A 13,382-nucleotide genomic window follows, 5' to 3' on the forward strand; every position below is an offset into this window, starting at 1 on the left:
GGCAATCAAGTCAACTGGCAGGAACATTTTGCGCTCACCATGGGGCACGATTAAAATTTTTGTCTCATTCACAAGTACAGAGCGAAGATCCATCAATATGAGAAACACGAGGCAAGGATTTGTCGCACCGAACGGAGGCGAAAGCGTCATCATGCAACAGATCATGGAGACGATGCGCGCCCTTTAGGAAACGATGGCGGTATAAAAAATGGATCAAGAACGTATACAGGTTGATTTGGCTGCGTCGCAAGCCAGAAAGGAAGACTTGCGTAGGACTAACGAGGAACTGCACAAGAATTTGCAGCAGGCAGGGAAACGTGTGGTGGATGAACAAGCACCGCCCACACCACCCAAGGCTTTCTCAATGCCGTTTTCGCAGTCAATCCTGGACGTCGTGATACCCGCCACATTCGTAGGTCCTAAGGCCACCTTTATAGGTGTAGCGGACCTAGAGGCTCATCTCAGGGCCTTCCACACACAGATGATTATGACTGGGGGCTCTGATGCAGTGCATTGCAAGCTGTACATGAGCACACTAACAGGCACAACGCTAGATTGGTTCGTCAGCCTCCCTAACGGGCATGTGACGACGTTCGCGCAGTTTTTTACGTTGTTCAGGGAGCAATACATAGCCAATCGGGCTCCTCCGCCAGTCTTTTACGATCTTTTCGACGTAAGGAAGTACTAAGGTGAGTCCTTGAAGGACTACCTCAACCGATTCGAGACACAGGTGGTGAGGCTGCATACCAAGGATGAGGACATGATGATGCACGCATTCAGAAAGGGAATCATGTCGGGACCCTTTAGCGAGTCACTCACCAAGAGCCGCCCCAAGACTTTCAGTGAGATCAGGCGTCGAGCGGTAGCCCATATCATCGCAGAGGTGGAACTCACCGAGAAACGCAACAACATTGTCCCCATTCGTCCGCGAGGGCCAAGTCAACCTCAGCATCTGAGGGTACATAAGGCAACGACGGAGAAGATGGCCTCAGCGAAGCAGAAACCCTATGAGCATAGGAAGGCTCAAACCAGGGGGCGTGCGAGGGAGGATAGGCCCCCAAGACACAACTTCCTGGTGGAATTGAAGAAGCTGATCATTGTCCCAACATAGCGGAGAGACTGAAGATGCTCGCGAACACTGACAAGAGGTTGGGGCCTAACTAGAACGCTTGGTGCGAGTTCCACCAAGCGTATGGTCATCCCATACGTAACTGCTTGGCACTCGAACACCAGTTGAACGAACTGGTGAAGAATGACTTCCTGAAGGACTACTTGCTGGAGTCACAGGGAACCCAGACGTTGGCAGCGCCAAGAGGTAATCAGGGGCACGAGATGCCCGTTCATGGTGAAATTCACACCATTTCGGAAGGTTTGTCAGGCGGAGGATGCACCGCTTCTCAGCGAAACAAGTATGCACGAGCGGTGATGACGGTAGAGGCGGACCAGGCCCTTGACATCGACCTCGTCTTCGTCAAGGTCGACCTCCGAAATTTCGTCCCCCACGACAGTGATCCAGTGGTGATCTCAGTAGTGACTGGAGGGAGGAAGGTGCATCGAGTCCTGGTGGACCAGAGAAGCTCGATAGACGTGATGTACTGGTCGAATTTCAACAAGTTGCAGTTGTCTCTTGACCAATTGAGGCCTTACACCAGCTTTTTGTATGGATTTGTTGGAGACCATGTGGAAGTGCGTGGGCACCTAGAGCTGAGTACCACCTCACAAATGGGGTCGCCTCCCGCACAGAGGTCATAGCACGCACTTGGAATATACATCTTGAATATTGTTCATAAGAGGGCCAAAGTTTAGGCATTGAGCAAATTAGTTTCTGGGCATGAGCTGCCCATCAACGACCCGTTTGGGCACGGCAAAGGGGGAGATGTCCAACTCAGGGTGCACACAGGAAATTTGAGCAAGAGCATCTTCAAACCCTACTCCGTAGGCATTAGAGGCATCCTCGATGAGCTTCGCTTCAGTCTTGCTAAATTGCTCAACCTTTTCGGCAAGTTCGCCTTCTACACGACCAAGCTGGACTTCTTGATGGGTGACCCTTTCTTCCAGCTTGGCCATCTTGGCCTTGATCCCCTCAGCTTCCTCCTCCAGTTCGATGACCCTATTGCGCATAGGCAGAATTTTCGCCTCCGGCTGAAGGTTCTCCTGAACCTTGTCGAAGAGCCACTTCTTGGTAACCTTCTCTGATATGCGAAGACAACTCAACTCTTAGGTCAAGGTAGTTTCACGATCGGCAAAGGTCTGGGCTTGGTGAGCAAGTTCTTCCCTCGTCCTCACCTCCACCTGGCTCACAAAGGCAAGGGAGTTGACGAGGAACTCCCCAAGGCCTTGGCCCATGCGCTCCTTCAACCAGTCCCAACCCAAGGCCTTCACTGCCTCCTTCTCTTGGAAGCTCTTGAGGGCATGTTGGAGAATAGGGGGAAGCTTAGGAGCGGGCGACACTTGGTCACCCCCAGGAGCGCTCTCCCCACCGCCTTCGAGCGCGAGGAGTTCGCGGGAAGAGGAGGCGCTGGGGGGTTGGTCCCTGAATGATGGGGGACAGCCATCGATAGCAAAATGTGAGGTCGTCGCTACGACAACCTATTTCCTTTTGAAGACGATGCCCTCCACAGTGTCCTCGTCATCAGAATCGATCGCCACCATCCCTTTATTCTTGTCAGCGGGAGGGTGGATTGGGCAAGTCTTGGGCAGCAGGAAGAGAAACAGTGGGGGCTGAGCCACCTGCACCATCAAGGGTCGTTTGGCGGCGATCGATCACCTCAGTCAGTCTGTTACTTTTCTCCTCATTGAGCACCATACCTGCACCAAGACAAACATGAGAAATGATCCTACAGAGTGACAGTAGGCACAAGAGTCACAGTATGCAAGGGGTAAACTAGAGAATGCACAAGCATGAAAAGCTTATTCTGGTTGAGAAGTTTATTGGAAGGGGTTGCATTCTATTTTTTTTGAGGACGTAGTACTTATAAAAATATAAGTATTACCGGAAGGGGAATCAAAATCCAGGGGTTTCCCTTTTCCATTAACAAAATTACTCAAATTAAAATATTCACTATTAGGAGTATTTCCTTGAAGCCCTGCTTTAAAATCATGAACAAAAATTTCTTCATAAGGTCTCGTATCATAGCGATACACAAGCTCACGAATATCTTGATTGTCTGGTCTAATTTTTCTATACTTAATTTTGAAATTATTTGCAGTAAGGTTAACTCGTTCTATCTTATCTAATAAAACATTCGCTTCATCCAAATCTATTTTTTCTACAGGTTTTGAAAACTTTGCCACGCACCCTCTACCTTTGTCACTTACGGAAATCAACATTTTTTTAGGAAAAAAGAAGACCACGAACCTAGAAACGGCCAAGTAAGATTGTGGCAGTAATAATAATAGTAATAATAATAAAACATTTTTACAGGGGTAATATTTTATTAAAAAAGATTATGTTTGATTCAAAGTTGGAAGTGTGAATTAATTAATTTAAAAAAAGTGAAAAAGAGAGAAAAATATTTGTTGTTGGATTAGGTAAGATTTGATTTGAGCAGGTGGCTTTGTGTATTCTGGCATTGGCATTGACACTGGCACCGACACCCTGCTGTTGCTCTGATTATTGCAGGCACACTGGTACGATCCTGTGTGGATGTTGAGGCTTGAGTAATGTTGATTCACTTGATACACAATTTGTTGTCGTGCTGGTAATCTTTGAATTCTTTAAAGCTCTTCTTCTCCCATGCGCGTGCTCCGCCGGTCGGCGAGGGTACCTGCGATTGCACTTCGACGCTCAAGTCAGTGCTAGTGATTAGTCTGTTCTCTTAGGATATCAAAAACGTCTAGGGTGAGTAATAATTCAAAACATTATAATTTTATTTATAATAAAAAAATTTATTGCCTTGGTAACACAAGCATTGCCAACATCTTTTACTTGAGCAAAAACTTATTCGCTTGAGCAAAAAACTCTTAACTTCAGCGAAAATATCACTACCTTGGGTCACATAAGCATCAATTTTTGCTTAAGTGAAAACTATTCATTTGGGCAAGAATGATATACATCTTATGGAGGAAATCTCCATTTTTGTCTCAACAAGCAAGTTTCCCTTCCCCAAAACATTACTAGACAATCAAACACTTACTTAGGTATCTACAACAATACACAAAAGCAAGATCTTATCAAACATAACAATTTACAATCATCACAACAAATGTATATAATACATCCTAGTTATTAACTTTAAAACAACTCCCTTAACATAAATTTTATCGATTCCTTTTCTCAAATAAGAATTTCGTGACCCAAACTTTAGTTCTCTTTTATCTTAGAATTGTGTACATTACCCCATGAACATAATCTAGTTAAAAAAAATCCTTAAAAAATACAAATCATTCTAAAAAGCTCTTAAAAATAAATAGTCTTAAACTTCAAGTAAAATTCTTTTTTTTTTTTCATTGACTTCCTATTAGTTATTTTTAATCGAAAAATGTATAATGTGATTATCTTAAAAAGAACTCAAATAGAATGCTGGTAGAAAAAAAATCTTAAAATTTTTGTTGAAATTTCTGACATTTTTCTAACTTTAAGTTATTTAAAATTGATTTTTATCCAAAATCTATTACAAACCATAAAAAGTAGATAAAAATAAGAATATGGGAATTTCATGAATAAAAAATTATTAGTATTAAATTTGCTTATTTGTACAAATTTAAAGAGAACAAAATTACGTATAATTTGTACGAGGAAATGAGAGGAATGATTAAACTCAGTCTTTAATATTTATAACTAAGAACTTAATTGGCTGAAAGGTACCCATTAAAACACCAAACACATCATTTTCATCACCCAAAAACTAACACAAGTGACTTTTAATAAACTTAATAGTTTGAGTTAAGAGAGCCACCAAACTAAATTTGTTAATGGGAAATTTTCTACTTTTGCAAAAAAGTGCCTTGAGAAACGAGATTGTTCCTTTGAGGGTGAAAAAAAAATCATAATCATGATGAACCATGTTGTTTAGAGTTTTACTTCTAACTACTAATTTAACTTTTACTCAAAGTTTTAGTTATCATAAATACAAAACAACAACTAAATTAAAAAACACATTTTTTTGAATATAATAATATTGAACTTCTTCGGTATGTTTATGTAAATAGAACCAAATCAAATGTACTAGAATGGAATTCCCATGCTGTCTCAAAAGCTACAAAAGACCTCAACATGCTTTTGGTTTGGTAGTCGATGAAGAAATCATGTTGACTCATGCTCTATCTGCTTCAACGTTACCACTACTCTAAAAAAAGAACTTCTCTTTCTTTCTCTCTCTCTCTCTCTCTCACTGTTCACTCTGTTGTGTGCCAAAACCAAAACCACTCACAAGGTGCCACTAATCTGTCAGGTTATTTCAAGATACCATTTTTTCTGGCGTTTGGTTCCCAAGAAACTGTTTAGAGTAGAATCAAGGAAGTGTGAGAAGGCCAATTCATTTTCTTCAACCTGTGTCAGCACCACGCTTGTTTTGCATTTTTCTTTTGGCGGTTTGTTTCCCTTTTCCTATCAAGAAAAAAGAGTCCTTTCAGCTTCTTCTTTCATGGGCATATTCTTTTCCACCTTTATTCTGCTCCAGCACTGTTTGAGCTACCAACATTTTTACTCTGTCCATTGGGGGTTTGAGCGTAAAAGGAGTTGGAACTTGGGAGATATCTAATCATGCAATCTGGGTTTGGTTTGATTTGATTTACTCTTTTGAATTTTTGTTTCTGGGTGCTTGGCTTACCTCAGTGTCAATGTCCCTGTCGTAAAAAGTTGAAATTTTTGGATGCTATTTTTGGCTCGTAGCAGGTCACGGATTATGAGTTTACTGTCTAGAAAACAAAGTGGGATCTGATTTTATTTTTCTTTCGCCTTTTCTTCTTTTGGTGAAAAATTTGCTTTCTCAAGTTTGTGGGAATTTGTTATATTTGACACCGATGTCATGCTGTTTGTTTTATTTTGTTTCCCCAGTGTTCATTAGTACATGTACTTTATTTGTCTACAGCTATAGTTATGTCTTGACAGTGTGTATTTATATGTGTATATAGATATGCCTGAATTTGGTAAAAGTTTTGATTTGGCAGGAGAGTAATGTATTTCTTTTTCTTGTGGTAGGCTTCTTCATTATTTCACAGCATCTGTGACTTCAATTTGGTTGTTCTAATGGAATCTTGGAGTTATGTCCCTGAAGAGAAAGGCTATTTGTTTTCTGATGAAATGGATTTTTCACTTGATGCTTTTATGAGAAGTCGAAGAACATTGGTTGAATGGGACAACAAATCCAACTTTGAGAGAGATGGATTTAATTCAGACAGAGAGGTAGTTAAAAGCATGGAGTTTGTGGACTTGGGATTCCCTGACTTGTTGCAGAAGTCTTTTCATGGTAGCCAACCTCTAGAGACATCAAGCTATGAACTAGATAGTAATTCTAGTAAAAGAGGGAATTCCTCCACGCATGTCATTGCTTTGGATTCTACTATGGGGGAAGAAGAGTCTGATTCAAAGCATTTAAGTTCTCTAGTTGAAGCAAAGATTCATGATTCTTCACTGATTGATCTGAAGCTAGGGAGATTAGCAGATTGTAAAGGTGCAAGCAGTGATAAAGTTACAAAAGAAGGGTTTACTTTGACATCTATACATCAAACCACGCTTTCAAAGAGAGCTCGCACTTCCAGCTTATCTGCACAGGCTCCTGTATGTCAAGTTTATGGTTGTAACATGGATCTTAGCTCCTCAAAAGATTACCACAAAAGGCATAAAGTTTGTGATGCTCACTCCAAAACAGCCAAAGTTATTGTAAATGGCCTTGAACAAAGGTTTTGTCAGCAGTGCAGCAGGTATTTTTGGTTTACTTTTGATGGGTAGTTAGTTGTATTGAAGTTTTACTACTTCTGGTACAATCTAGTGGTCAAACTCATGCCATTTGTAAGCTCCTTATATCTGTTTAGCACCCCAATCCTGTCTATTAGAAGCAAATAAAATTTGAGCAAATTATTTGCTAGAAAAAACTCAACTAAAGATATCAGGGTTTGTTTGGTTTTAAATAAATCTTTTGTTTTGGTGATAATTAAAAGTATTATATTGTTTCTTGTTTTAAAATCTTTGCGCACAAAATGTTCTTAGTGAAAACATAAAACAAGGTAAAAGAGTAAGAAACAAAATGAAAAGAAACAAGCTAACATTTTGTAATTATTAGTAAAAGGGAAAATAAAAACAGAAATCTCTTTTATCAAATCTAATAATCTTAGTGCTTCCCTTATTTTTACTTTCATTTGTTTACCCAATTCTATTAATGCAATTATTTAAAAGTTTTCTTTTCCTACAAATGTAGTTCAAATTGATATGACAAATGACAATACATAATTTATTAAACTCCAATCAATCATTTTATATAACCACTGATTGACTGTATTTTATTTCTGGTGGTATATCTACTTTGTTTTAACTTTTGAATGTTTGCAAATTTAAGCTGATTGTTACTTATGGATTGAATTACACCATTTGTTTTTGTTTTAAATTAGGTTCCATGTGCTAGCTGAGTTTGATGATGGCAAGCGCAGTTGTCGCAGGCGCCTAGCAGGACACAATGAACGCCGGAGGAAACCTCAATTTGATTACATGACTGGTAAACAGCACAAGATTCTTCAATCATATCAAGGTATGAAAATGTATCTGTTACTACTTTCTTTGGCATTGGATAAGACTTAATTATCATTTAAATCTTCAACTTTTAAAACTTCTACTTTATTGTCCAAGTGCAATTTTTTATATTGGTAATTTAATGACGAGTTGTGTCATTTAGCACCTTTAGTGGATGCTTTTCGTGTCCAGTTTGTTAAGTACATTTTGTTTGTCAAACTTTTCTGGTTTGAACTTTAGCAGAAATACAGTTTAATGAATTACGAGGCATGCAATAGATTGATGAGGAAGGGATAAAAGATTTCGGATACAAGGTAGTGATAGTTTTGATTAAAGAAGAAGAGATATCATTCAAGAAAGTTGAGACATCATAGAATCATGATGTTTAGACAAACATTGATGCTCTAGTATGAAGAATTAGAGGTTTCATAGAGGCGTGTTAAAAAAATCAATTAGGAAAATTTATAGCACTCGATAAGAAAGATTAGGAAGAAAAATGCATGTTGAAAATCCGTGTTGGTTGGTTCTTATTATGATTTATGTAGCTGATAATTTCTCATGCATGGCTCAATGTAACTTAACTATGCAGAAATGATATTGATAGGAAGCATTCGATACAATAACCTGACAACAAGAATTATACTAAAAGAATTTTGAAGGCTGGTGTAAATTTTTTACTTTGATAAGCTGATGCAGCAATAGGGTCTCTGCATAATAACTGTGTATTGCGGACTTTGAATAAAATATATTGTTTTTAATTAACAACTAAGAATTTTGAAGACTGGTGTAATTTCTTACTTGGATATGCTGATGCAGCAATATATGACATTGATAGGTATACTATTTTCCCCTTATGTTTTTCTCTTTTAATGTATGCTCTATTCTTTGTGATCATATTCCTGAGTTTATGATACACAGGTTGTATGGTAGAAATCTCTTATTCAATTCCCAAGGAACAACATACAAATAAGTTTTGGCATTTTCTATTTGTTTCCTCTACACATAAACTATTGATTTCTTGCATTTTTGGTCACTATTAGTGCAGATATGTCATGAACTTTGTCTGATAGTGTATAACTAAATAATGTTTGTTTGATTCTGTTATAATATATTCTTCAATTGTTCTGTTCTATCAAATATCAATTACGGTAATGTAAGTCATTTAAAGAAGAAAGCCAAATGTGTCTTCTTTTAACAGTAAGATGCCAATACCATATGCTACTTTGGTCAACTCAAGCTAAGTTGGCTATATTAGCTGCACTGAAAGCTTCTTTTATGCTCCCTGTCCAATGACCTTTTGCCAACATCAAAGGGGTTTTCTAAAGATAATGATACAACTCCTTCCATGAACTAAAATTAAAACCATTAAATCTTGAAAAGGCAAGCCTGAATTTTTTAAACATTTCAGACAAAGGAAGCACTTACAGGTTCTTTAAATTATGTTATCTCCATATATCATGGTCCCGTGGAATGATGTGGACCATTTAACTAATGTTGGCATGTATTTGTTAGAATTTTTTATGCACAAAGTTCAAGCAAAGCATACCAGTATTGAAGCATGTTGTTTTCTTTTTCATTGTAGGACTTTTACATTCTGCAATTCCTCAGATATTTAAAAGATTAATTTAATTCATAATTAAAAAAAATAAATCATGGTGGAATGTTCTTACAAGGATGAAGTGTATTCTATAATCACTGAGAAATATAAGATGCATCCGAAGTGTACTCTATGCATACTTAAACAAGACACTAATAATTGTTATTGTTGTATTGATGTTAAACAAGATCCTTCTCTAATTTCATCTCATCTCCACAAGTGCTCAAGAAAAGTTTCCTTGTTTTTTTCCCCTGTTGGGTGATGTGATGCTTGTTATTCCTGTCATAATCTTACTTGTTCCAACACAGCTTTCCAATGGGAAGGGTATATGCGCTTACACTACATGCACCAAGAGTCAAGAACTTCTCTTACATTGATTGTGTTATCAGGTACCAAGTATCTTGGGACCTCATTACAGAACAAACCCCAGTTTCCCTTTCAAAACATATTCCAAAGTGGCATCCTTTTCCCTGGAAAGCATGCTCAGAATTCTCAGAACGGACGCATCAAACTGGAAGAGGATTCCTTGTACAGTTCCCAACTTGCTGCACCCGTCACACTTGGTCAGGAATTATCAAGCTGTGCTCTCTCTCTTCTGTCAGACCAGTCACAGTATCCATCACGCCATGCAGCAGGAAATCCATTAGCCAGTTCCCCAATCCTTCACGGCATTCACATTCAAGACAGAGATGACTTAGTTTCCGAAACATCTTTGAGGATAACAAGTTCTGCAGATAAATATGCCCCAAATGAGTCCTTTTCATGCAACACAGCCTCTAAGGAAGTTATCAAGAATCAATCCGCACCATTCTCTAATGCTGGTCATGCTCTTCAAGACCATCATGGAGATGATATTTGCCAACCATCAGACTTGTTCGACGTCAAACACCGTCTTTCCTCGGAACATGGAGCTACAGTTGATCTGTTCCAGTTGTCCTCACATCTCCAGAGGGTGGAGCAGCAAAGAAATTCTGTTTTGGTGAAGTGGGAAAATGAGGACTACTGTTTCCCAACTGTATGAAAGGCTGTTTATTGTTTAAGCCTGAACTGTCAGTAACTTGTCCTTTTTATTGATACCTATGTTGTGATGCTATAACAGTGGCCTAGTAGTGTGAGACTATTCTTGGTGAATTGATTCATTTGTGTAGTATGAGATAATTGATGAGTAGGGGAGTGAGGAATATCTCAACTAACAATGGTAGTGGAGAGTGTTTATAACGAGGAGAAAAAGGAGAGACAAGATAATCCAACTGTATAGCACAGATACCCCTTGAGCATTTCAAAAAGAGAAAAAAAGAACCAAGCTATTTGGGTTTAGTTGTAGTAACAGTCTTAACTTATTGGCCTTGAACTGTTGTTTTTGTCAGTGACACTCATGTTCATGTTTTTGAACATGTCTTTTGTGTTGTTTAGGTGACATCCAACTCTCTCTATGCACCCACTTCAATTTGTCACACAAACTGTTTTTTATTGTTATTGAAACCTATGTCAACCAATGTGCATGTGCATGTACACGAAGACCTAGCACATGTGGATTGTTCTCACAAGAAGAATAAATCTTGGTTATATAAATTACATAAATGGTTCATATTGGTTTTATCTAATTTTAATCTTAATTATTCATTATGGATGTTATGGTTAATATTATTTTAGTAGATAATATATCAATGATTGTCCAAATTATATAAAATTTTATATGCATGGTGATTATATAAAGTTTTCTAAGTTTTTCATTTAGTACCATATGCCACTAAAGTTAGATTATGTGCAAGGAGAGAGTTCCCAATAGTTATTAATCAATCCTAAAAAAAGGTATTGATTTAGGTTAGGTTCTGACTTGAAGGGTAGATTCAAAGAGAAGATGCAAAATGGAATGAGGACAACAAAAGCAGATATAGTTGAAGTATCTACTTTACAATTTATTAATTGAAGGTTCAGGTAGCTGTCTCTTGGGTGGTCCAAAGAACAAAGATAATAATGTTTGATTAGTTTATGAAGAATATACATCCATGAATGGTGTTAGTATTGTTTGAAGAGTGTATCACCTTTTGCAACTTTTTTACCTTATTTTTTGCCTATAAGGTCTCAAAAGTTTAGGGTGTTCTTGACCAGGCCAAACTTTGTTTTTACAAAAGGAATGGCTATAATTAGAATGATTGTTCCATATTAGGTATTGTTCTAGGTGGTTTGCACCCTTTTGCCCTAGGGAATCCCCTTTACAGCCTCATCACTCCCCATAAGAAATTAGCTTAAGATCAAACTATCAATAATAAACTAATTCAGCAAATTCCCAGAAGCAACACCCATTTTAAATTTGCATGGAATAATGCAACTTGCACTTTGTGTAATGGATTCCATCATTACAAAGCACATATTAGTTGCAAGATAGAATCATCTTCGTAAAATATTCTAAGCATCATAGTTCACGTGTGAAGACTATTCATATATACCTGCAACAGAGTTTGAATTGTTTATATATATGCTGTTCTTCTTCTCTCTGTTATCATATTATATATAATTCATATTGTCTGGTAGGGTTTCAAACTCTACACGCATTATGCAGTAGTCTTCAAGTTAAAACAAAAACAAAACCATATAGACAATCATCAATGTGTTCATTTTTTTATTCTGTTTCTCTTTCTTTAGAATAAACACTTTTTCGTATTATTTGACTTTTAAGAAGCATTTGACAGGATTTTCTTTTTTATATTTGAGAATCTTGGACTTTCATTGTGAATAGTATTGTAGCTACTCTGATTCCTGGAAATAGTTAAAATCTGGTTTGATAATCATAAACATCTTATGCTATTTACAGATATTTTCTAAGAATAAAATATTTTGGTTTATTCCAAAAAAAATTCCAGGGTATATATTTTCCCAGAAATAATACTGTACTTGGGGATTAAATGAGTAGAAATCATCATCTTGTATGTTTGGGGTGGGTTATGGAGATGCTCATTTATTCTAACTATTCACTAGAGTTTTCTTCAAAGTCTTCTAAAAATAATAAAAATCTAATGTATTATTTTGATGCAATTTTCAATCCAAAATTATTCTAAAAACTATTAAAATCTGATATACATTTACTTATTTTATGTAATTTTATTTCTATTTCTCGTAAAATAGTTGGACCTCTAATGTAGTTGATACTTTGTTCAAAATTTGGATGTCCCACTAATTGTAGAGCATTTTAATTTAATATTCTTAGTAAGTGGACTCGACTAACTATAGTAAAGTTGATAAGAGGGTTTGTCGTATCCACAAAAGACTACAAATAATCAAAATTTTAATATTGTTGAAAATGAAGTAATGATATGATAATTTTTGGATGGATATAAGATATGCAAAATATATATATATATATATATAATTTAAATATAGATATTAGTAATAGTGAGATTCAAACTAGATTGAAAAAGGATAGTTTTATATATTCAAAGCAAATGTTGGGACTGAATCACCTTATAAATCTTTTCTGATGTTGTTATTTACAAATGCTTTGTTCTTCAAGTTCATTTTTTCTTATGGTCAAACCAAGTTAATTCTTGAGTCATGGTTATCTAGAAAAAACATTTTTTTAACATTTTATTTTTTTACCATTTTAGAAAATACTCTGCAGAAAATAAAAATAAAAATAGTATTCTCAAAAGTACTTTCCAAAACGTTAAAAAAGTTAAAACATATAAACAAAATTATATATTGAATTCTAAAGAAAACATTATAGAAAGGCTTCATAGACATTATTTTTACATCTCCTAATATACTTTCTGAAATAGATTTTTTTATTTCATAACATTTCAGAGAGCAGACTCTAGCATATGAAAATCAATGATGTTCTTTTAAAAACTTTTCAAAAGTGTAAGAAACACAAAAAAAAAATTGTTTTGGAAAAGTATTTTCTAACTAAACGTTTTCAACCAAAACCTCGTGAGAAAAAAAAAATGATATTAAGATATTGAGAAGTATCTTATTTTTTTAATTTGATAGAAAGAAACAAACTTGATTTTAACTTATCCTTATTGTACCAAAATCATTGCCGCGAGGTTTAGGAAAGAGAAAGGGGAGTCTAAATAACAGAAAAAGAGGTGTAAATAGCATGGGCTTAAATTTGCATAGGAT

General features: G+C 36.5%; 2 protein-coding genes across 5 annotated transcripts; both read left to right on the forward strand.

Moving 5' to 3' along the window:
• The first annotated feature begins 208 nt into the window (after positions 1 to 208).
• On the forward strand, positions 209 to 1,752 carry LOC137808839 (uncharacterized). Its single transcript, XM_068610117.2, has 3 exons — positions 209 to 673; positions 731 to 1,099; positions 1,234 to 1,752. Exons 1-3 carry the CDS (start codon positions 209 to 211, stop codon positions 1,750 to 1,752), a joined length of 1,353 nt encoding a protein of 450 aa, XP_068466218.1.
• A 3,417-nt stretch (positions 1,753 to 5,169) lies between these two features.
• LOC137806349 (Squamosa promoter-binding protein-like (SBP domain) transcription factor family protein) lies at positions 5,170 to 10,737 on the forward strand. Of its 4 annotated transcripts, XM_090300409.1 has the most exons (5): positions 5,224 to 5,393; positions 6,143 to 6,864; positions 7,549 to 7,685; positions 9,134 to 9,229; positions 9,653 to 10,737. In XM_090300409.1, exons 2-5 carry the CDS (start codon positions 6,191 to 6,193, stop codon positions 10,282 to 10,284), a joined length of 1,539 nt encoding a protein of 512 aa, XP_090156535.1. In that variant the 5' UTR covers positions 5,224 to 5,393; positions 6,143 to 6,190; the 3' UTR covers positions 10,285 to 10,737. The 4 variants fall into 4 exon arrangements, with proteins under 4 accessions (XP_068462500.1, XP_068462501.1, XP_068462499.1 ...); XM_068606399.2 differs by lacking the exon at positions 9,134 to 9,229 and having other exon boundaries at positions 5,170 to 5,532; XM_068606400.2 differs by lacking the exon at positions 9,134 to 9,229 and having other exon boundaries at positions 5,173 to 5,375.
• The last annotated feature ends 2,645 nt before the right edge of the window (positions 10,738 to 13,382 follow it).

Source organism: Phaseolus vulgaris, chromosome 3 (genome assembly GCF_051622355.1).
Source record: "Phaseolus vulgaris cultivar YP4 chromosome 3, ASM5162235v1, whole genome shotgun sequence".
NCBI classification, from domain to species: Eukaryota; Viridiplantae; Streptophyta; class Magnoliopsida; order Fabales; family Fabaceae; genus Phaseolus; species Phaseolus vulgaris.

Coding starts and splice junctions, on each gene's coding strand:
- LOC137808839 (XM_068610117.2), top strand. CDS start 209: ATGGATCAAGAACGTATACAGGTTGATTTGGCTGCGTCGCAAGCCAGA. Junction 674..730: donor TCTTTTACGATCTTTTCGAC/GTAAGGAAGTAC, acceptor TTCGAGACACAG/GTGGTGAGGCTGCATACCAA. Junction 1,100..1,233: donor AATTGAAGAAGCTGATCATT/GTCCCAACATAG, acceptor CTCGAACACCAG/TTGAACGAACTGGTGAAGAA.
- LOC137806349 (XM_090300409.1), top strand. CDS start 6,191: ATGGAATCTTGGAGTTATGTCCCTGAAGAGAAAGGCTATTTGTTTTCT. Junction 6,865..7,548: donor TTTTGTCAGCAGTGCAGCAG/GTATTTTTGGTT, acceptor GTTTTAAATTAG/GTTCCATGTGCTAGCTGAGT. Junction 9,230..9,652: donor TACCAGTATTGAAGCATGTT/GTTTTCTTTTTC, acceptor TTGTGTTATCAG/GTACCAAGTATCTTGGGACC.